Raw genomic sequence first — 24,819 nt, 5'->3', positions numbered from 1 at the left:
CTTTGAGGAACTTTCTTTCCTTAGTTTTACAACACAGACCATAAAGTTGTTTGTGGGGAGAAAATGTTTCTGAAATTTTTGAGATCCTTAATTTGGCAAGGTTGTGCTTTTAATTTAAACATCTAAAGGGTGGGTGGCAGTGTGTGTCATTTCTAACTTCTGTCTTAGGGTAGTGTTCTGATTTGGATTAGTGGAATCAGGTTACTAGGTTTCCTTCCTTGAGACTGTAAATATTAGCTCCAAAGCTTGGTTGGTTGGTCGGTTTAGTCACTAAGTTGTGTCCAACTCTTGTGACCTCATAGACTGCCTGCCAAGCTCCTCTGTCCATGGGATTCTCTAGGCAAGAATACTGGAGTGAGTTGCCATTTCCTTCTCCAGGGGATCTTCCCAACCCAGGAGTTGAACCAGGGTCTCCTGCATTGTAGGCATTTTCTTTACCAACTGAGCAGTGAAGGAAGCCCCAAAGCTTTGGGTAGGGATGGGGGGGGTGGGTAACTAACTTTTTATGCCTCAGTTTCCTCTTCTATGAAATCAGAATATGGTATCTTCTACATAATATTTAGGAATAAGATTAGAAAATACATGGAAAGTATTGAGATAGGTGGGAAACTCAAGGTAAATGATCAATAAATAATAAATGTTCTGTCATCTTAAATATTGTATACATTAATTGACATAGCTAGACAACTATTTGTTTTTCATTGATCAGATATTAATTTTGCAACATGCAAAACATATTCTCTGCATTTAAGTGATTTATAACCTAGTAAACACAAAATATTTATAAACAAATAACTGTGGTAGAAGCTTGAATGAAAGAAATCCTTAAAAAAGAATTATCCCAGAAAATATTGGCCCTTGAAGGGAGAGATTACTTCTAATAGGGAGAATTTTTAAAGACTTTTTGAAGATATTGGCTTCTGTGCTGGTCTTCATAAATACTAAAAGAGTTTCAGAAAGCTAAGACAATGGAAAGCCCATACCTGGACAGAAGACTGTGAACCTGCATCTGGTTACCACCACCCAGGCATTATGCAATAAGTTTTATCTGAATTCAAAATCATCACAAGATCCCAGTGTTGTTATTCCCTGTCGTCAATGGTTTCAGTCTGTGTGGTGCTTCAATAAAATTTACTGAATGTTTCAAAAAAAAAAAATCATCACTTAGAAATCTTTTTAAGTTACATACTTTTGAGGTCTGTCTGATGTCTGTTTAAAGTGAAAGAAAAACACCAATACAGTATACTAACACATATATATGGAATATAGAAAGATGGCAATGATGACCCTGTATGCAAGACAGGAAAAAGGACACAGCTGTGTATAACGGACTTTTGGACTCAGAGGGAGAGGGAGAGGGTGGGATGATTTGGGAGAATGGCATTCTATCATGTATACTATCATGTAAGAATTCAATCGCCAGTCTATGTCTGACGCAGGATACAGCATGCTTGGGGTTGGTGCATGGGGATGACCCACTGAGATGTTATGGGGAGGGAGGTGGGAGGGGGGTTCATGTTTGGGAACACATGTAAGAATTAAAGATTTTAAAATTTAAAAAAAATTTAAAAAAATAAAAAATAAAAAAATAAATAAATAAATAAGAAAAAGAAAAAAAAATAAATAAAATAAAATGAAATTGAGGTTCAGAGAGGTTCTGATTTACCCAAGACAACACAACCAAATAAAGAGTACTAGAGTTGGAAATTGAACCCACGTCTACCTGACTCCAAAATGCATATTCTTTCTGCTACACTGCCTTCCATGTAGTTAGAGGAAAGTGTGAACAAAGATGTTGATGAGGGAAACTGCAATGCAAGTGTGGAACAGTTTTAATAGAGTAGTACACATAAAAAGGTGGGTGGTGGTTGTGGTTTAGTCTCTAAATCGTATCTGACTCTTGCGACTCCATGGACTGTACCCTTCAGTCTCCTCTGTCCATGGGATTAGAAACTCTATTGGGGAATGAGGCCAGAGAGGTACCAGAGTACACAGTCTAGAGTAACACAAGGAAAAGAAGTTTGGGCTCTCTTCTGTAGGGATTAGTAAGCTCCTAAAGCCCTGTGTACCAGGAGATGAGCTTATCCCATGAGAATATTTTTGTAGCACTGTATAGAATGCATTGTAATGAGAGGAGATTAGAAGTAGAGAGTTCAGTTAGTTTATTAAATAATTTAATCACTATTTTCCTACATTTAATTTCCTTTTAAAAATGATAAAGTTGCCCTCACATATTATAAGCTTGTTTATTTAAAGATATTTCAATATAATTCACTTCAAAAAAATCTTTTGAGCTGTTCTGAAGATACAGTTATTATCTCCCACCTAAAGATGGTAAATGGATAGTGATAGATGACTACAAATGGTATGAAAATAATAAACATTATGGTGAAGCCACTATCATATTCTGAGAGTGGGATAATGGACATTTTTTCTCTCTGTGGAAGCAATTTGGTGAGGTCCCCTGTCACCTAGGAGATGAGGGAAAACTTTTTCCAGAAGCTTCTGTTTAAATGAAGTTCTAGAAGCTGAGGTAGCTCCAGGGACTTTTGCAGAGGTTTTGAACATTAGGTAGAGCTGTTTCTGAGGTCACCAGTACTGTTGTGTTGTTCAGTTGCTAAGTTATGTCCAACTCTGTGTAACCCCAGGACAGGAGGAGAAGGGGATGACAAAGGATGAGATGGCTGGATGGCGTCACCAACTCAACAGACATGAGTTTGCTCATTTTCTTGTCCATTAAGTGGGTGATGCTGTCTAACCATCTCATCCTCTGCTTCCCCCTTCTCCTTTTGCCTTCAAACTTCCCCAGCCTCAGTGTCTGTTCCAATGAATCAGCTCTTCACATCAAGTGGTTAGAGTATTGGAACTTTAACAACAGTCCTTCCAGTGAATATTCAGGATTGATTTCCTCTAGGATTGACTGGTTTGATTTCCTTTCAAGCCCAAGGGACTCTCAAGAGTCTTCTCTAGCACCACAATTCGAAAGCATCAATTCTTTGGTGCTCAGCCTTCTTTGCGGTCCAATTCTCGCATCCATACACAACAACTGATAAAACCATAGCTTTGAGCATACAGACCTTTGTGGGCAAAGTGATGTCTCTGCTTCTAAATACACTGTCTAGGTCTGTCATAGCTTTCTTTCCAAGGAGCAAGTGTCTTTTCATTTCATGATTGCAGTCACCATCCGCAGTGATTTTTGGAGCCCAACAAAATAAAATCTTTCACTGCTTGCACTTTTCCACTTCTGTTTGCCATGAAGTGATGGGACCTGATGCCATGATCTTAGTTTTCTGAATATTAAGCTTCAAGCCAGCGTTTTCACTCTGCCCTTTCACCCTCATCAAGAGGCTGTTAGTTCCTCTTCACTCTCTGCCTTTAGAGTGATATCGTCTGCGTATCTGAGGTTGTTGGTATTTCTCCCAGCCATCTTGATTCCAGCTTGTGATTCATCCAGTATGGCGTTTTGTATGATGTACTCTGCATATAAGTTAAATAAGCAGGGTGGCAATATACAGCCTTGTTATACTCCTTTCCCAATCTTTGGGACCCCATGGACTGTAGCCCACCAGGCTCCCCTGTCCATGGGATTTTCCAGGCAAGAATACTGGAGTAGACTGCCATTTCCTCCTCCATGGAATCTTCCTGACCCAGAGATCAAACCCAAGTCTTCTGCTTGGGCAGGCGGATTCCTTACCACTGAGCCACCTGGGAAGCAAGAATTCACCAATACCATCTAATGCCTAAATCTAATAACATACTATTGAACAATTTCTTCATTTTCTCATGATTTTGGACACTTCTGACTATCTTTTCTTTTTGGGAAAAAAAAAACCTCGCTCACTTAGAAGCAGTTCCTTATAGGATGTATACTATATGCCAGATACATTAAGTGTCTCATTTGGTCATAAAAACAACTCACTTAGCTCAGTTTTCTTCCCACTCCACCCCTCCCCTTTGCTTTTTCCTTCCATTACCTCTGTGAGCTCAGTTTTCATTAGCTTAGTTTTATTTGATATTTGAAGAGACTGAGAGTCAGAGAGGTTTGGTAACTTGTCCAGGATGACATAGTTTGGAAATGTTAGAGCTTTGAATTCAAGCGTTTCTGACCACAATGACCATGTTTATTCCACTCTGCCACTTTCACTCTATATAGCATAATTTGCCTGCATATTTTGTTGACTTGGTTTTAGAGATAGAGATTTAGGTCCATTTCACTCAGAAGGCCAATCACTAACATGTCCCAGAAATCAGAAGTGAATTCTGTGGAGGTGCTTTATTTTATAAGAGAAGCTCAAAGACCTCTCTGAGGTGATCAGGGGACTTAGAATTGAGTATAAAGTACAGTTTGTCACTTTTACAAACATGAGATCCCAAATTGGGGGTAGAGTTGTTTGATATCCTGAAATCAAACAAGAAAAGAATCAGCTGATAGAAAATTCACATTTCCTTACATCTTAAGAAAGCTTTGCCATACAATGAAACTTCACAGTAATGGTACTAACTTATCTGGAAAAATTTCACATCTAATCATTTCTAATCATAGTAATTTCTCAGAACAGAGAGGTTGGAGACACTCACTTTTCCTCTTTTCTTCTGTACTGTTTGTTTGGATTCTTACCACACATTCTACCTGTTCAAGTAAACAAATTTCTTATTTTAAGAAAGAATCAACAGTGCCTAAAGAATAGCACGTTACTGTCCCCATTTCTCAATCCAGCAGACTCGCTAGATCTTACCAGTTTTAACTATGCACTTCTACAGTTACGGATTTTTTTATGTATACAATATGATCCACAAGTAAAGAAAGTTTAATCTACCCTCCCAGTTTTGGTACCTTGGTACATTTTGTTCATTTAGGCTTATTCCAATGGCCAGGTACTTCAGTAGAATATTAAATAGAGGTTTTGATATCTGGCATCCTTATCCTGTTACTTGCCAGAGGGAAAACTTGATTATGTCACTATTACATCTGATTTCTACTTTAGGATTTTTGTAGATACCCTTATTAAGAAGTTTCATTTTCAGTTGTCAAGTTTTCTTGTCATTCAGTTCAGTTCAGTTCAGTCGCTCAGTCGTGTCCGACTCTTAGTGACCCCATGAATTGCAGCATGCCAGGCCTCCCTGTCCATCACCAACTCCTGGAGTTCACTCAGACTCATGTCCATCAAGTCAGTGATGTCATCCAGCCATCTCATCCTCTGTCATCCCCTTTTCCTCCTGCCTCCTATCCCTCCCAGCATCAGAGTCTTTTCTGATGAGTCAGCTCTTCACATGAGATGGCCAAAGTATTGGAGTTTCAGCTTTAGCATCATTCCTTCCAAAGAACACCCAGGACTGATCTCCTTTAGAATGGACTGGTTGGATCTCCTTGCCGTCCAAGGGACTCTCAAGAGTGTTCTCCAACACCACAGTTCAAAAGCATCAATTCTTCCAACCCAGCATTTCTCATGAGGTACTCTGCATATAAGTTAAATAAGCAGGGTGACAATATACAGCCTTGACGTACTCCTTTTCCTATTTGGAAACAGCCTGTTGTTCCATGTCCACTTCTGACTGTTGCTTCCTGACCTGCATATAGGTTTCTCAAGAGGCAGGTTAGGTGGTCTGGTATTCCCATCTCTCTTAGAATTTTCCAGTTTATTGTGGTCCACACAGTCAAAGGCTTTGCATAGTCAATAAAGCAGAAATAGATGTTTTTCTGGAACTTTCTTGCTTTTTCCATGATCCAGCGGATGTTGGCAATTTGATCTCTGGTTCCTCTGCCTTTTCTAAGACCAGCTTGAACATCTGGAAGTTCACGGTTCACGTATTGCTGAAGAGAATTTTGGCTTGGAGAATTTTGAGCATTACTTTACTAGCATGTGAGATGAGTGCAATTGTGCGGGAGTTTGAGCATTCTTTGGCATTGCCTTTCTTTGAGATTGGAATGAAAACTGACCTTTTCCAGTCCTGTGGCCACTGCTGAGGTTTCCAAATGTGCTGGCATATTGAGTGCAGCACTTTCACAGCATCATCTTTCAGAATTTGAAATAGCTCCACTGGAGTTCCATCACCTCTACTAGCTTTGTTCGTAGTGATGCTTTCTAAGGCCCACTTGACTTCACATTCCAGGATGTCTGGTTCTAGGTGAGTGATCACACCATCATGGTTATCTGGGTCATGAAGCTCTTTTTTGTACAGTTCTTCTGTGTATTTTTGCCACCTCTTCTTAATACCTTCTGCTTCTGTTAGGTCCATACCATTTCTGTCCTTTATCGAGCCCATCTTTTCATGAATTGTTCCCTTGGTATCTCTGATTTTCTTGAAGAGATTTCGAGTCTTTCCCATTCTGTTGTTTTCCTCTATTTCTTTGCATTTCTTTGCTGAGGAAGGCTTCTTATCTCTCTTTGCTATTTTTTGGAACTCTGCATTCAGATGCTTATATCTTTCCTTTTCTCCTTTGCTTTTTGCTTCTCTTCTTTTCACAGCTATTTGTAAGGCCTCCTCAGACAGCCATTTTGCTTTTTGCATTAGCTTCATAATACAAGTTAAGAAGTGTTCCTTTCCTGTGGGGAAAAATGTGTAAAATTGGAATTGCTCCTTTCTTGAATATTTGAATGAACTTGTAGGTGAAATCATATGCACCTGAGGTAGAAAAAATTTTTGACAGTTGATTCAGTTTTCTTTTTTTTTTTTTTTAATGTAATGCCTGTTTTACATTACAGGATGATTCATGTTTTCTATTTCTTCTTGGTCAAGTTTTAATAGGAACTTTTTTACTTGGTTTAAATATTTGGTTTATTAATATAAATCTTCTATTTTTTCTGCAAAATTATTATTCTGAGAGAAGGAGAAATCCGTTTAACATGCTTAACATTTGGAGACTAAATAAGGAAAGGGATATATTCTGATTTTGTTTAATAGGGACCTATGTCTTCAGGTTAAAAAGAAATTGTTCATCATCCTGTGTGCCAAGACTTGCACATAAATCCATCCTTATTTTATGGGAGTATCTCTCCATGAACATGGTATCTCTGTCAGTTTATTTAGGTGTTCCTTTTTTTTTTTTTTCCTTTATTTTTTTTTTATTTATTTTTTTTTAATTAATTTTTTTTATTTAATTTTAAAATCTTTAAAGTGTTCCTTAATATCTCTCCGTGTTAGTTTCTAATTTTCAACATGTAGATCTTACATATATTTTGGTCGTCTCTAAGCAGTTATTATCGGAGAAGGCAATGGCACCCCACTCCAGTACTCTTGCCTGGAAAATCCCAGGGACAGAGGAGCCTGGTAGGCTGCAGTCCATGGGGTCGCTAAGAGTCGGACACGACTGAACGACTTCACTTTCACTTTTCACTTTCATGCATTGGAGAAGGAAATGGCAACCCACTCTAGTGTTCTTGCCTGGAGAATCCCAGGGACAGCGGAGCCTGGTGGGCTGCCATCTATGGGGTCGCACAAAGTCGGACACGACTGAAGCGACTTAGCAGCAGCAGCAGCAAGCAGTTATTATAAGTGATATTTTTAGAAAAATCCCTTTGCTAAGTATTCATTGCTGGTTTATAGAAATAAATTTTAATATAATGACCTTGGATCTGTTAGCCCTACTAGGTCAAAATGCTAGCTGTTGTAGCAGCTGTTTTAAAGATTTTTAAAGACTTTCTACATAGGCAGCCCTGTCATTTACAAATAAAGACAGCTTTACTTCTTTATTTCTGATATGTATACTTTTCCTTTCTTTTCTTTGACTATTGCCCATTGGGTAGGACCTTTGATACAGGGTTAGATACAAGTGGTGATAGCAAGCATCCTGCCTTTGCTCTCAGTCTGAGAATTAGTTCAACATTTCACCATTATGTATGACATTAGCTGGAAGATTTTCCTAGGTATTCCTTATCACCTTGAGGAATTCTCTTCTATTCTTAGTTTTCTGAGAGCTTTTATTATGAATATGTATTGAATTCTGTTGAATGCATTTTCCATGTCTGTTGTAATTATATGATTTTCTCTTCTGTTAAAAATGTTAATTACATTCATTGTCTTAAAAAGTTAAGCCTACTAGAATATCTGGATTAAAACCACTTGGGCATGATGTATTATTCTTTTTATACATGGGTGAATTCTCTTTACTGGAATTTTTAAAGAGTTTTTACATCTATTTATAAAGATAATCAGTCTATAATTTTTTAATAATATCTTTTGCTTTGTTTGACTTAAACTGAATTTAGAAGTGTTCCTTCCTCTGTTTTCTTGGTCTTCTATCATATTTTGGAATTGAATTGTCTTTCATATAATTCGTTTATTTCATTGTGTGTCAATTTTATTGGCATTAAGTTTTTTCTACTCATCCTGTCTTTTTCTTTAAATATCTGTAGGATGTCCAGTGATACCCCTCATTCCAGATATTATTACCTTACCCTTTCTCTCCTTTTGTAGAGATTTTTCAATTTTATTTCCAGAACTACCTTTTGTTTTTAATAATTTTTGCCCATTTTTGTCTTTTTATTTTATTTGGTTTCTGCTTTTTATTACTACCATATTTATACTTTGCTTTTTTTCCTAGCTTCTTAAGCTGAAAGCTATTACACCATTTATATTAAACTTTCTGCTTTACCAATATAAGCATTAAGAGAGATAATTCTATCTAAGCACTCTTTTAGGTGTATTTGTTGTTGTTTGGTCGCTAAGTCAAGAATACTGGAGCAAGTTGCTATTTCCTTCTCCAGGGGATCTTCCTGATCCAGGGATTAGACCTGTGTTTCCTGCACTGTAGGCAGGTTCTTTACCACTGAGCCACCAGGGAAGCCCTTAGGTGTATTACACAAATTTTAATATATTGCTTTTTCAGTATCTTTCAGTATATTGCTTATTTCCTTGTGATTTCTTTTATGAGCCCTATGTCATATAAGAGTGTTTAAAATCTCCAGATATTCCAGGTGTATCTTGTTACTGATTTCTACTTTAGGTCTGTTTGGTCAGAGTCCAGACTTAAATGGTTTCATTCTTTTAAATGAACTGAGATATGTTTAATAGTCTGGGCTCATGGTCTGTCTCGGTATATACTTTTTAGTTAGCTTAAGAATGTGTATTTTTACCATTTAAGATTTTATGTAAATATTAATCTGTTCAATTTGTTTCCTATAGTATTATTCAAGTCTTTTATATATCTTTTTTAATTTTCCACCTGTTCTTTGAATTATTGACAGATGAGTATTGAAATCTGCACACTCAAGTGTGGAGCTACCTGTTCTCAATTCAGTTCTATCAGTTTTTGCTTCATATGTCTTGAAGCTGTATTTTATTTATATAGTCACATTTAGGATTTTTTTTCAATGGACCCTTATTTAATTATAGAATGTTCCTCTAATTCCTGGTCATATTCGTGTCCTGAAGTCTACTTTCTATGGGTTTTTTGCTTTTTTTTTTTTTCCCCCCTCTGCTTTTGGCTGTTCATTGTGACTTGCAGGATCTTAGTTCCCTGACCAGGGGTTGAATGTGGGCCGTGGCAATGAAAGCACTGAATTCTAACCGCTGAACCACCAGCAAATTCCCAGAAGTCTACTTTTGATATTAGTAGAACCATCCCAACTTTCTTATGATTAATGTTTGCATAGTGTATTTTTTTCTCTTTTTAAAAATATCTGTTTTTCTTTAAAGTGTGTTTCTTGTGGGCAACATAAACTTGCTGTTTTATCAAGTCTTATCATCTCTGCCTTTTAATTGTAGTATTTAAACCATCTGCATTTACTTGTCAGTCTAATTAGGTATCGTCTCCCATCTTGCTATTTGTTGTCTGTTTGGCCTATCTGTTCTTTGTGCCCATGTTTCTCATTTTTTAATTGATTATTTTATAATTCATTTTATCTCCTTTAGTAGTTTAGTAGCTGTACTGTTTCTTTTCCTTTTCTAGTGGTTTCTCTAAGGTTTACAATATTCATGTTTAACTTATCGCAATCTGTTATCAGATATACCACTTATATCACAGACCATTCCAATGTTCTTCTGTTTTTTACCCCTTTTATCCTGTATACTTTTGCTGACATGTTGCTTCTGTTTTTAATAACATAATATATTGTTATTATTTATGCTTTAATTGGTGATTATCTGTTAAGAAAATTAAAAAACAAGAAAGCAAACGTCTTTTCTGTTTACCACATATCAATCATTTCTAGCACTCTCCATCATTTTGTTTAGATTTAAGGTTTCATGTTTTATAAGAACTTCCTGAAACAGTTCTTACAGTGCATCTGTGCTGCTCTCTTAGCTTTAGTTGTCAAAATATCTTTCTTTTTATATAATATTTCTAGGTTGATAGGTTTTTTTCCTCATCCTCTTAAAAAAGCTATGTCTTATTGGCTTAAATTACCTCTGATGACAGTTGGTGACCTTGTACTTCTATATGTAATTGTTAACATAAAACAGCTATTTCTCCAACAAAAATGAGTTCTTCAGCATCATCAAAGAATTGCAATTCAGAGTCTGCAGCTATGTTGAGTCATGTGCAAGTCTCCAGCAAAATGGAGAGGAGAGCTCTTGTAGAGGGGGAAAGGAAGTTGGGAGAGCTACAGCAGCCAAAAGAATCCATGACTTTTTCTTAGCTGAGTTATGCCTGTCTCTCATTGGCTGAGCTCTTACCAGGCAAGAAGAGAGTGTCTTCCCGTGGCTTTGCTGTCATCATTTTTTTTTAATTTATTTTTTTATTGAAGGATAATTACTTTACAGAATTTTGTTGTTTTCTGCCAAACCTCAACATGAATCAGCCATAGGTATACATATGTCCCCTCCTTTTGAACCTCCCTCCCATCTCCCACGCCATCCCACCCCTCTGGATGATACAGAGCCCCTGTTTGAGTTTCCTGAGCCATACAGCAAATTCCCGTTGGCTATCTATTTTACATATGGTAATGTAAGTTTCCATGTTACTCTTTATACATCTCACCCTTTCCTCCCCTCTCCTGATGTCCATAAGTCTGTTCTCTATGTCTGTTTCTTCATTGCTCTCCTGTAAATAAATTCTCCAGTACCATTTTTTAAAGTCTGTATATATTCATTAGAATACAATATTTACCTTTCTCATTCTGACTCACTTCACTCTGTATAATAGGTTCTAGGTTCATCCACCTCATCAGAACTGACTCAAATGCATTCATTTTTATGGCTGAGTAATATTCTATTGTGTATATGTACCACAACTTCTTTATCCATTCATCTATCGATGGACATCTAGGCTGCTTCCATGTTCTAGCTGTTGTAAATAGTGCTGCAGTGAACAGTGGGATACATGTGTCTTTTTCCATTTTGGTTTCTTCAGGGTATATGCCTAGGAGTGGGATTGCTGGGTCTTATGGTGGCTTTATTCCTAGTTTTTTAAGGAATTGCCATACTATCTTCCATAGTAGCTGTATCAATTTACATTCCCACCAACAGTGCAAGAGTGTTCCCTTTTCTCCACACCGTCTCCAGCATTTATTGTTTGTAAACTTTTTGTTAATGGCCATTCTGACCAGTGTCCATTTTTATGGAAACACAAAAGACCCTGAATAGCCAAAGCAGTCTTGCAAAAGAAGAATGGAGCTGGAGGAATCAACTTTTCTGACTTCAGATTTTACTCCAAAGCTACAGTCTTCAAGACATTATGGTACTGGCACACAAACAGAAATATAGACCAGTGGAACAAGATAGAAAGCCCAGAAATAAATCCATGAACCTATGGGTACCTTATTTTTGACAAAGGAGGCAAGAAGGTACAATGGAGCAAAGACAGCCTCTTCAGTAAATGGTGCTGGGAAAACTAGACAGCTACATGTAAAAGAATGAAATTAGAACACTTCCTAACACCATACACAAAGATAAACTCAAAATGGATTTAAGATCTAAATGTAAGACCAGAAACTATAAAACTCTTAGAGGAAAACATAGGCAGAACACTTGATGACATAAATCAAAGCAAGATCCTCTATGACCCACCTCCTATAGTAATGGAAATAAAAACAAAGTAAACAAGTGGGACCTGACCTGATTAAACTTAAATGCTTTTGCACAGCAAAGGAAACTATAAGCAAGGTGAAAAGACAACCCTAAGAATGGGGGAAAATTATAGCAAATGAAACAACGGACAGAGGATTAGTTTCCAATATATACAAGTAGCTCATTCAACTCAATGCCAGAAAAACAAACAACCCAATCAAAAAGTGGGAAAAAGACCTAAACAGACATTTCTCCAAAGAAGACATACAGATGGCTAACAAACACGTGAGAAGATGCTCAACATTGCTCATTATTAGAGAAATGCAAATCAAAACTACAGTGAGACATCCCACCTCACACCCGTCAGAATGCTGTCATCATTTTAATTTGGGGAAGAGGCTCCGCGGGATCTGCGTGAATCTTGATAGGATGTGGGCGCTCCCCCTTCTGATCTCTCTACTCTGTTTCTTTTACACAATGTGTCCTTTTTTTCTTCTCGCAGTTTTCAACATTTTCTCTGTCTTACTCATTTTCAGTAGTTTACGATGTATCTTAATATATTAGTGTTGTACCTTTTTCTACTTGAATATTAAGCTTCTAAGATGATGGGTTTTCACATTTGGAAAAATTTTAGTTTTATGTCTTCATATACCTTTTCTGTCTCTACTCCTGTGTTTGAAATTCCAATTAACATTTATTAGATTGCATATTGTCCTATTGTTTATGTAAATACTAATATTTTTTTTCTTTCTTTCTTTCCAGCCTTTGTGTCAGTTTTGAATTTTTTTTCCTGTGGTGCCACATTTATTGTTACTTTATTCTTCACTGTCTTATCTATTGTCATGCCCATCCAATTAATTTTTCATTTAGGATACTATCCTTTTCAAGTGAAGAAATTCCATTTGATTTTTATATCTTCCATTTCTTTTCTCATTAAAACCATTGTTTCCTTTAAATATTTTAATACAAGTATAAATAGCAGCAGCAGCAGCATACTTACTTTAAAGTCTTCATTTGTCACTTCTATTATATTTTCATTTCTACGTCTGGTTCTACTCATTGAAATTTTTTCATGATTATTTTTGCCTCTAAAATGCTATATATTGTGAATGCTTTATTGTTGAGTGTCTAGATTTTGTTTAATTCTTTTAAGAGTATTGAAGTTTGTTTTGACAGAAAGTTGAGTTTTTGGAGACAGAGTTGATTCTTTTGACACTTGGTTTTTAAACTTTATTAGGATAACTAAAGGAGCAGTTAGCAAAACTCTTTCTTAAAGGACCACATCACAAATATTCTAGCCTTTACAGGCCATATGGTCTCTGTTGCCGTTCCTCAATTCTGCTACTGTAGTGCAAGAACAGCCATAGACAGTACTTACCTACAATCCTTGGTATTCACAGGAGACTGCTTCCAAGACCTCCAACAGATACCAAAATCCATAGACACTCAAGTCTTTGTATAAAATGGCGTAGTATTTACATGTAATCTAGCACATCCTCCTTTATACTTTGTCATCTCTGTATTATTTATAATATCTCATGCAATGTAAATGCTGTGTAAATAGTTGTAAATCAAATGTTGCCACAAATAGCAAATTCAGTTTAGCATTTTGGAAGTATCTAGATTTTTTTCCCCCAAAATATTTCTGATCCACTGTTGGTTAAATCCACAGATGTGGAACCAGAGTCAACTGTAAACTGATGCCTGTGGCTGGGTTCTACTAAAAGTGAAGGTTAAAACGCAGGCAGGTTGGGCTGGATTTAGTCCGTAGGATCTGTTTGCTAATCCCTGGTCTAGAGGAACATTTTGTTTTCAGGCTAGGTTAGGCCTGCTGATAAGGCCTGACCCTCTGAGGACTCCATTAAATGAGGGCATTGAATGTTATCTTCACTCTGGTTTGTCTAAACCCCGACATCTCCTAACCCTGTGTGAATTCTAGCATTTGATAATGTTTTATATTCTCACTAGCTGTACTTTCCCTTTTCATTGTTATTTTTCTGGCTTTGTGTAGTTTCACCCTGTGAGCACACGGTGTGTTATTCTGATGTACAGTCAAGGGCACCCCAGTACAGATTCCTGGAGCTGTGCTTTTAAGTAGCTTTCCCCTCTGTGGCACTGCGCCCTACAAATTCCAGCTGTCCCACAGACACCCCGTGCGTACACCTCTGCCTCCTCACCTTGCTCTGCTGTGGTCTTCGCAGGTCCCTCTCTGTTCTGTTTGGATCCCCCTCCCTTGCTCTGTGGTCCAGAAACGGCCTCCAGACAGGAAGCTGAGGTGGCTGTAGGATGACTTTTTTGTTTCTCCTCTTGTAATCACAGTCCTGTTCTGCCTGTTGTCCGGTGCTGTCTTTTATATTTTGTTCAGTTTTCTACCTGTTTACGGTAGGAGGGCAAATCCATTCCATTTATTCTGTTACCAGCCAGAAATAGAAGTTTCTTAATCACATATTTATACATCCAGTGAAGCAACTTCACATTTAAAATCAATTATGACTATCTCTAGGACTATATCCTCCAGTTTCAAGCTAAATGAGTAATTGTCAATTCTCAACTTGCTCAGGATTTTAATGTAGTAGCTATGGTAGCTCTTTCATAGGCAAGCTGGCAAAGAAGAAACAGCTCCAGTGGACGCTAGTTTTGTTTCAGCGTAAGTTACTGTGGTATCTATCTCTGGCTTTCTCAGTAAGTTGGTATATGCTTATGTATTTGTCTTCTACTTTTGTGAAAGACTTGCTGCTGATTTTTCCATTGTCTTTTTTAATCTCTTTATCTTAAGAAGAAAATAGTAGGAGCATTATTGTCTTAACCTTGAGGAAGTCTTTGTAGGAAAACTGCCAGTTTTTAAGAGGGAGAAAATAATGAGAACTAGTGACTGGCATTTTTATTTTATTTAGCGAGTAAAAATAACACATTGAGCCGGAACTTATTTATTTACATTAGCGCTCTGGCAGGCTACAGCCAAGAATTACTAGTCATTCAAAATGCAAACAAGAATTACTCAAAAGCTATAGTAATAACCTTGTACTTATCACCTCTGTACCTCTATGCTGAAGAGGTTTTACCTGGTTTTATTTTTCTTTTGCATGTAAAAATTCATTTATCTTAAGCTAATATCTGCCTTTCTGAAAGACAGTTTAATCCTAAATCCCTTTTTAATGCGTTTGTTTGCTTTGGAGGGAGGGGCATAGTGAGAAGTGAACCTGTTATATGTCTTTTATTTTTTGTCATGTTTAATAATTTTGAGTGTTTCTAAAAGTTCTTAGGACTCAGTTACCTATATATTAGTCCTGAAAGACAGTTCCAACTGGGGAATCACTCTCTGTGTTAGCTTATTTGTAAATGAGATATTTCATCTGTCTCCACAGGAAAAAGTGTTTCAAGTTAACTTTCTTATATTGAAAATACAATTTCATACTGTATGGTAATATACCATGTTTTTTCAGAGATTCTTCCAACCTTTGGAGAATTACCAATTTATGTTGTGTAATTAATAATCTCTGTAATTGGCGGAGGTGGATTCCCCTCAGGATGAGTCTTCATCTCCACCAGGTTTTTCTACTTTCTTCTGTATTGGAAGATGACTCAGACCAAAATGGCAGAAAGAGAGGCAGCTTTGGGCCATAAATTTCTCATTATCCTGAAGTTGTGTGTTCCCGTAGCAGAGGGAGCAGTTCTTGGTGACTGCCGCATCTAGCTTTAAGCAGCTTGTTTAAAGTTCTTGCTAGGAAGAAACCGCATTATACTGCAGTGCCTCTTTTGGTTGTTTTCTGCTGCACATGCAGAAATTCCGCCGCGTGAGAAGCTCACAGTGACTTCTTGTATTCCCTAAAGATGCCTAAAACTCACTCCAGCCAATTTCTGAACTTAGATTACTAAAAGAGTAGATAAGTAAGAGGGATTTGGGAATACCCCCTATCGCAACCACCCCCCAATATGGATGTATTAACTCTGTGCACATTCAGTCCCAGTGATAGCCCATAATTCCCCAAAGTGGGTATTGAAACTAGTTCTGATAGTGAGTGCTATTTTCCTATGTTACTGTTTTCAAGAATATATGTGCTGTTCAGTTCAGTTCAGTCACTCAGTCATGTCCGACTCTTTGTCACCCCATGGACTGCAGCACTCCAGGCTTCCCTGTCCATCACCAACTCCTGGAGCTTGCTCAAACTCATGTCCATTGATTCGGTGATGCCATTCAACCACCTCATCCTCTGTTGTTCTCTTCTCTTCCTGCTTTCAATCTTTCCCAGCCTCAGGGTCTTTTCCAATGAGTCAGGTCTTTGCATCAGGTGACCAAATGATTGGAGCTTCAGCATCAGTCCTTCCAGTGAATATCCAGGACTGATTTCCTTTAGGACTGACTGGTTGGATCTCCTTGCAATCCAAGGGACTCTCAAGAGTCTTCTCCAACACCACAGTTCAAAAGCATCAATTCTTCAGCGCTCAGCTTTCTTTATGGTCCAACTCTCATGTGCTGATTTAAGGGAAAAGCTCAGCTAGGAAATAAGCCCAAGCTCCAGTCCTTTGGACACCTGATGTGAAGAGCCAATTCATTGGAAAAGCCCCTGATGCTGAGAAAGATTGAGGGCAGGAGGAGAAGGGGGTGACAGAGGATGAGATGGTTAGATAGCATCACCGACTCAATGGACATGAATTTGAGCAAACTCCAGGAGATGATGAAGGACAGGGAAGCCTGGTGTGCTGCAGTCCATGGGGTCATAAAGAGTCAGACACAACTTAGCAACTGAACAACAGGGAAGGAAAAAGTTTTTCATTACTCTCTTAGGGTCCTTGACTGGGTCTGTAAATTCTGACAGACAAGTTAACAGGAGGAAAGCATATAGATTTATTTAATATGTTTTACATGACATGAAAGCCTCCATAAGGAAATGAAGACCCCGGGAAGTAGACCTGTGTATTCTCTGCCGTGTTTTGAAGAGTGAGGGGTCATGAAGCAATGTGATGGGTTAGGGAGTATGAAGTGATTGTACTCAGGAATAGTAAGCTGCAGGAAACTCGGATTGTTCTTAGCGTTCCTTTGTTGTTGGAGATAAGGATGTTCCTTTACTTGGTATAGGGAGGACACTTCCCACATGAGAATTTTGTTTTAGGGGAGAAGGGAAGGAGGTGTGGAAGGGCAGAGTAACCTTCCTGCTTCTGCCATTTTCTTGAAATCCTTTCGCTTGAAATATCCAATATGCCCGCGTGCCATATTTGAGGGTTTTGTGTTCCAAACCCTATCATCAGCAATTCCCATGCCCACTTCCAGAAAAAGCGTGTCTTTAGTCCTTCCTTTTTTATGTCTTGTTTTTTGTATTTGGCTGTGCTAGGTCTTCAGTGCTGCTCGGGTTTTCTCTAGTTACGGCACGTGGGGACTGCGCTCTAGTTGTCATGTGTTGGCTTCTCATTGCTGTGGCTTCTCTTGCTGCGCACCACAGGCTCTAGGGGCACAGGGCTCAGTAGCTGCAGCATGTGGGCTCAGGAGTTGTGGCTCACGGGCTTAGTTGCCCTGAGGTATGTGAAATCTTCCTGGACTGGGCATTGAACCCACATCCCCTGCTTTGGCAGGCGGATTCCTATCCAAGGGAAGTCCTCTTTATTCCTTCTTGATACCACTGACCATTGATTCTGTCACCACCGACTGCATCCAAGAAATAGTCTGATCCCCCAAATTTGGGATTAGCGGAAGAGATAATTGTTTTCCTCCTACACCAATAGCAGCAAGGTGAACAGTTTTCAAAGGTAACTTTACTTTCAATCCAAGAGAAAGTTAAATGATAGAAATATAGACGTTTGTAGAGCACAGATGCTTTGCATCAAAGAAACTAAGGTGTAACTCAAGATTGGTTGCAATAACTTTCCCAGAATACAAATCAAAAGTGTTCTTTCTTTTTATCACTTTCTGATGACACCTGTAGGATATTCAGGCAGATTCCCATCCTTCAATGAAGTTTGACCACTTTATCTGTTTCTGAGAGCTATTATTTGGACTTGGACTTCACATCAGTCAAATGGTCTCTATGGCCGTTTTGAATCTGTTTACTTCTTTCTGACTGTCTCCTCTGAAAAACAAAAAGACCTGTATATACTCCAAAGCTCAAAGCCTATTAGACTGTTTACAACAGAAGGCATGTCCCAGCTCTTCCTACTCAGTGAGATTCTCTCTGGTAAACTCAGTCTTGTCTATTTCCTTTTCCATCCTTTCTGCTTTCCAGAGAAATAGTTTTTTTTCTTAAGGCTTAGAATATGTAAACAATGTGTTGCCACATGCATTCTATTTGAAGTAATCACCAAGGTTTTTAAAATGCATATAGTGAGTGATAAAATAGTTGAAAAGAAAGATAGCCATCTGTCTCCAGAAGAATATTCACATTCTGTTTTATTTTGTTTTCCTAATACCAAATAGCTATACATAGAGATGTATACCAATTACTGGTTTCTTAAGGGATAAAATGAATGAAGGGGAAGTTGTCTATGGAAAGAATTGTGTGCTTTGCTTTTCTCAGGTTATTATTTGTGCTTTGCTTCAGTCTTTGTTTCTCTTGGCTTTCCTCCTAATGGCAGTCTGTTTCTCTTTTACTTTTCTTTACATTTGAAAGTTTCCTACGCTGCTTCCAACTGTATTTTTCTTTATTAAATCTAATCCTCAAAATATGGGATTTTGAATTTATAATTCATAGTTAAAAGCATGCTAAAGTTGGTTCTCCAGTTTAGATTGTATTGGTTTCTTTGGGTAAAGTGAAAGAAAGAAGGATGAAGAGGAAATTATTCTCCTGGGCTGCCCTGCAGGAAATCCTTCTCTGTACTCTAAAAGTTCTTGTTCTTTTCTAGGAGTCCAATGTGCTGATTGCTGCTAACAGTCAGGGTACAATTAAGGTAAGCTATTTTATACATCTCCATTTTTAGGCTGTAGCAGACTATAACTATAACATGGAAATATAGAGTTGTACTAAGCCTTAGAGAACATGCCAAATCATGAGTCTCTATCTGCTTGGAAATGGCTTTGATTGAAGGGGAAAAGAATAGGTAGCTTGAAACTTTGGAGAAGATGATGGTACTTGTTAGAGGTTATACAAATGCTGAAGGGTCTGAAAGGCGGTCAGAATGACAACCAGATGAAGACTATTCAGCACTCACCATGGGCCATTCACCGCTCAGCTTCTGTTACGCCAGTGCAGCTATCCCTCTGGGTATTCAGGGGACAGGATCCAAGATACAGCAACAGATGCTTAGACACTTAGCAAATTTCAAAATGTCTTTAACCCTTACTGTATTCTTCTCTTCCTCATGTTTTTCTTCCTTTATCTTGACAAACAGATTTTTCCTCAGTTGCTAGAGGAAGAAAAGGAATTGTACCTTTCTGTTGAAAGTTGACTGGTCATGTGATCATGCTATTGGTATAATCTGAAAACTTCGATTTAGTCTCTTCATTCACAGTCTCATTCCCAAATTCAGATATAGTATTCCAGATACTTTTCTTGGTAGTTAGGGGTTCAAGGAAGTAAAAAAATTTATCTAATTACACCAGGGATGCTCAGCACTTAGGCACAGTACATTGGATAAATAAATCCTGAGCTAAGCAGTGAGCTTTTAAGCAAAACATCGTCTTGGAGAGGGTTTTTACTACATGGGTTTGACTGTGGGTACCAGTTCTTCCACATATTCTCTGCTGATATAGAAGTATCAGAATGCATTTTTTAAAATAAGATGTATCTATTTCTCTGCCACTTAACATTAATTTTGCCATGGCTTCCTTCCATTCATCCTGAGTGGAGAATGACCCAGTAATCAAGAGAGCAAATCCAAGCCTCACACACTGTCCTACAGAGATGAAAGGAGCGAAGGCAAAGCAGAACAGCACTGTTAGCTGGTCAGATTAATTTACGTGGTATACTTCTTTTTACATATCTGGTTTCTTTTATTTGGGAAACCTTGTTAGAGAGTCATGGACAAAGCCAGTGCTCTGTTATGGAAGCCTCATACAAGATGGTAGAAGATCTTAGAATCTCCATTTTAAGTGATTCCGTAGTCTCTCAGTTTCTCTTTATTCTCATGGCAAGGCTTGTGTTGAAAAAGCTGTACTTTATTCTTCTACATGTTTGGCCTTTGAGGCAATTGGGATTGCTAATGTATCTACAGAAAGCTCAAAGCTACATACATACTTATAGAATCTCAGTGATAAATCTAAGATTTCTGTTCAGCAGCCCTGACCTCTTATGTAAAGTAACGTGCTTGCCAAATGTAAAGACAAAAAGTGTTAGGGCAGCACAGGTATAACTCAAGCCTTAGCACAGCAGGCTATCAGTTGCTCCTTTAATGCTTAGCCACCTAGAATTACAGGCTCCATCTGACGTGATCCTTTTTGACGGTACTCATAATTGTCCTCACATTCAGTGTCCTTTCGCAGCCATTTCTCCTACTCTTTTTATAACTGATCATTGCTTTTTCTTATTTGTAGTCTTAGCAATATCACAATTTTTTTTGTATGGTAAGGTGCTACTCTAATAGCTAACAAAATATCTTGACACCCAGACAGTTGACTAGAAAATAAAAGAAGCAATAGGGAAAGATTGGATTTTAGGTCTTGAATACCTTGATCACTATGAGATGCTTGTTAATGCAAGAAATAGATTAAAATTCTAAACAGTAATAGTTAAAATTTTTCTTATGATTGTGGAAAGATACCAACATAATATTCTAAAAACATCATATTCACGCTGTGCATCATCAGTCATTTATCTTTATTTTTTATGTAGTTTATCTCAAAGGCACCCTAGCTAACTGTAGAGATAACTAACTTGAAAGAGTTCATGCAGCTATCAGATTGAAAGTAAGAATGGATTAATGTCTAAACCCTTCGAATTTGTTGGCATTTTAGCAATTGGAAAACGATTACTGGGTTTGGTTCTTATTTACAATGTAATAAAGACTGATTAAACTTTTTCCATATTGTAAAACTGTTTCATTATACTGATTCTTTTTTCTCCCTATTAGGTGCTAGAGTTGGTATGAAGGGTTTGCTCAAGTTACATTGTACTAGATCCTGCTGAAATACATCTGCAGCCGACAATACGAGAAGACAGATCCTGCAATGTCTCTCCCCAAAGTCACCATGGGTTTTGGATTTGTTTTGAGTATTTTTTTTTTCCCTGTTTTTCCTCCTTTTGACCTTCGGGACATTGGGAATACCCAGTGAACTCTCCACCATCAATGTAACTCTATGGACTTTGCTGCTGTTGGTGGTATGCTTATCTAATTTTTGTGATAGGGAAACAAATTCTTTTGAATAAAATAAATAACAAAAAAATAATAAAAGTTTATTGAGCCACAGCTGAGCTGGGAACCTTTTTGTCAAAATGTGGCAAAAGATAATTTTGTCTTTTCAAGAAGCAGAGCACACCTGAATTTCAATATACTGATGAATAATCTGTGAGATCCATATTTCCCTACCTCTTTGGAATTGTGCATATCAACATAAATGTAAAGCATATGGATTCTTTTCAGTGAATTTAATGTTTACAATTGATGGGAACATTATTTACTTCACCTTATGAAGTTCTGTCTTCATCCTCTGACCAGAGTTATATCATCAACAAGTAGTATATTCCTCAGTCCCTCTGGATCTGGCCAACGGTCTAACATGTTGACCTGTTGAGGCCACATTCAGACAGAAAGGGAATATCAGTCTGTGACAGCTGTCTCTGTCTTTGCCTTTGAAATGTCACCCATAAGGCCTTAAAGTGAAAGTGAAAGTCACTCAGTCATGTCTGACTCTATGCAACCCCATGGACTATACAGTCAATGGAATTCTCCAGACCAGAATACTGGAGTGGGTAGCCGTTCCCTTGTCCAGGGGATCTTCTCAACTCAGGGACTGAACCCAGGTCTCCCACATTTCAGGCAGATTCTTTACAAGCTGAGCCACCAGGAAAGCCCCAGAATACTGGAGTGGATAGCCTATTCCTTCTCCAGTGGATCTTCCTGACCCAGGAAGCAAATGAACCAGGATCTCCTGCACTGCAGGCAGATTCTTTACCAGCTGAGCTACCAGGGAAGCCCTAAATAAGCCCTAACTGCAGACAAACCAACTTATTTTATGAAGTCATGGCTATAAAGTAGTCATAGGTATTAGTACCCTTGTGGGGTGATCGACTTGGATCAAAGCTCAGCAAACCTTTTTTCAGTAAAGGGCCAGATAATAAATATTTTAGGCTTTGCAGGTCATGTGGTCTCTGCCACAGCTACACAGCTCTGCCACTGTGGCTGAAAAGCAGCCACAGACCATATATAAATAAGTGGGCATAGCTGTGAAATAGGCGGAAGCCCACAGACCATCATTTGCCAGCCTCTCACTTAGAAGAAAAGAAATTGAAGCCCTATTTCCCAAATGTTCAAGCCATATAATCTCTTAGACTGTCTGGTTAATTTTGCACATTGATTTCAGTTTGTAAAAGGAAAAAACTTAGAGTAGCAGGTTAAGCAAAAGTGAAAAAAAAAAAAACAGAAGCTTTCTATTTGAGCTACTTTAAGTCTGAACACATTTTAGATAAAGATAATCAGAATTATATACCACATGTATTTTATAGAAATAGACACCTGGAATAGTTTAGTATGAATAAGTATGTAGTTGATAAAGGTGATCAGACTATCCCATGTATCCCTCTATTTAAAATTATTGAAACCTACTACAGGTCCACATTTTATTATCTGAAACCCTTGGGCCAAATATATTTTGGAATTTAGAACTTTTTGACTTTTAGGAAAGCAATAGAGTGGTGGTGGTGGTGGTTTAGTCACTAAGTTGTGTCCGACTCTTGAAACCCCATGGACTGTAGCCCGCCAGGCTCCTCTGTCCATGGGATTTCCCAGGCAAAAATACTGGAGTGGGTTGCCATTTCCTTCTCCTGGGGATCTTCCTGACCCAGGGATTGAACTTGAGTCTCCTGTATCTGGGTGGATTCATGACTGCTGAGCCACTAGAGAAGCACTCGAGTACATATACTATGTATTATATAACACCCTCTGACAGAGTCTGGAGGTTTTTAAACACATTAATATTTCTGCAGCAAAATGTATCAATGTTCATGTTATGTGAGATTAATAAAGACTAAAAATAGTCTTGATCAGTTCAGGTCAGTTTTTACTGCCAAATGAGTAACCCTGAAACCTAAGTGAAATTTTTCAGTTTTTAAAGCTTCAAGACAGTTTCATGTTAACTAATTTCTGGGAGTTAAGAACCTGATAAATTTTTAGACGGAATTCTGAAAGGAAGGATCACTGTCATTCAAAAGTTACACCTGTTGGTTGGGATTCTTTTCTGAGATTAATGAATGACCTTTTGCAAAAATAGAGAAAGAAGATTCACATGTAGATTCTTCACTTAAAGAATTTTCCTCAGGCACGTATGTCCAGAAAGTCATCATAGTAAGGAGCAGAGAGTTAATCTTCTTTGAATGCATTTAAATAGAAGCAGGTTATTAAGATTTTTGTTTGGTCTGACTATTTTTTGTTGTTTTGTTTCAAGCTGTCAGCATTATAAGATTATGTTAATTTCCATACATTTGGAAAATTGCAGTAGGATACCAATAGTTATCAAAGGGACTCAATTTTTTAATAACTTATTAAGAAGGTGGTGTTTTCTTTAAATTTGTGTTTAACTCTTTCTTGTAAATAGAAAATATTTTAAAATTTGAATTAGTCAAAATCAAACAAATATTACTATTTCTCAGAAAAATAACATTAGTTCATTAAAGCTCAAAGATGATGTACATTTTTAACACCAGAAAAGCTTCTAACTCAAGCAGAATATGAGTTTTTATGTTTTAATCTAGTCTTTATTTCAGTGTGTTTGTGAGGGTTTCTTAGACAAGTTGCCTTTGTTCTTAGGTACACAACTCATGCACAAGAAACATTAAGGATTGAAAAACTTTGAAAAATTCTTATAAGAATATTGAGCTACTAGACATCAAAAAATTTATGGGCCCGTGCCATGACCTTAGAAAGACAAGTGTGGCTAGAGCATTACTATAAGGAAGAGATGAGTGTGGAATGTCTGCAGAGATAAAGGAGCCCAAAAAGTATGGAACCTTCTAGGGCATGCGTAAAATTTTGAATTTTGTTATAGAAGCAGTTAAGTGGTTGTGTTAAATGGAATGACATGATCTCATTTATGGTAAATGGATAGATGGAGGCAAGAGTGCGTTTAGGAAAGGTGATCTGTCAAGAGTTAATGGTGGCTTGGACTAGGGTGGTGGAGCATGATCCAACCTAAAAATCTGTTTCATCTTATAAGAGATCATCTTATTCCTATATCTTGAGAGATTCTTGATTAATTTTAAAGTCATTTTCTCATAAGTATTGACAACGGGTGCAGCTCAGCACATTTTTTTCCTTCAGTGAATATGCAGTCCTCACCCAGCAGTCAGTCTCTTGGGAACCTCATGACTGAAATTCCCGTGTCCTGTTTTGGGAACACCACTTGTCTAAGCTAAGCAAAACTAGAAGCTGCCTAGCTTTGGTTCTAAATAGAAAAGTAATTGGTTATTAACCCTTAATGTAATTGTGTACATTTAACAAATTAATAGTCAGGAAAAGTCTCCTTACTTAGAAATGAGACATAAGTGCTATCTTAGATCCCGAGCTTATTGCGTCACATGACTGACTTTGACACTTGTAATAGTAGCACTTTGTAGCTCCTACCAGAACAGTTAATAACCAACTCCTGTATGGCTTCTGGTTAACATATTAGGTACCCTGGATTCTCAGACTAAAGAGAAAACCATTAGTGATCATTCTAGAAATATTTGTTGAGTTCCTTCTTTGTACGAGCGAGGCATTATGTATTGATACTGTTTACTAGATGTGTTAAATAAA

General features: G+C 37.7%; 1 protein-coding gene across 1 annotated transcript in view; it reads left to right on the top strand.

Annotated features, from left to right (window-relative positions):
- The window catches only part of COP1 (COP1 E3 ubiquitin ligase), a 230,873-nt gene extending 209,615 nt beyond the window's left edge, over positions 1 to 21,258 (top strand). Inside the window, exons 19-20 of the mRNA XM_068985956.1 lie at positions 18,778 to 18,822; positions 20,941 to 21,258. Of these exons, the coding sequence (XP_068842057.1) occupies positions 18,778 to 18,822; positions 20,941 to 20,958 (63 nt within the window). The 3' untranslated portion in view covers positions 20,959 to 21,258. The remainder of the gene's footprint in view (positions 1 to 18,777; positions 18,823 to 20,940) is intronic.
- Positions 21,259 to 24,819: the final 3,561 nt, after the last annotated feature.

This window comes from Capricornis sumatraensis, chromosome 14 (genome assembly GCF_032405125.1).
Source record: "Capricornis sumatraensis isolate serow.1 chromosome 14, serow.2, whole genome shotgun sequence".
In the NCBI taxonomy this organism is placed as follows: Eukaryota; Metazoa; Chordata; class Mammalia; order Artiodactyla; family Bovidae; genus Capricornis; species Capricornis sumatraensis.
The sequence above is the reverse complement of the archived record's forward strand: the minus strand, read 5'-3'. Positions and strand labels throughout refer to the sequence as shown.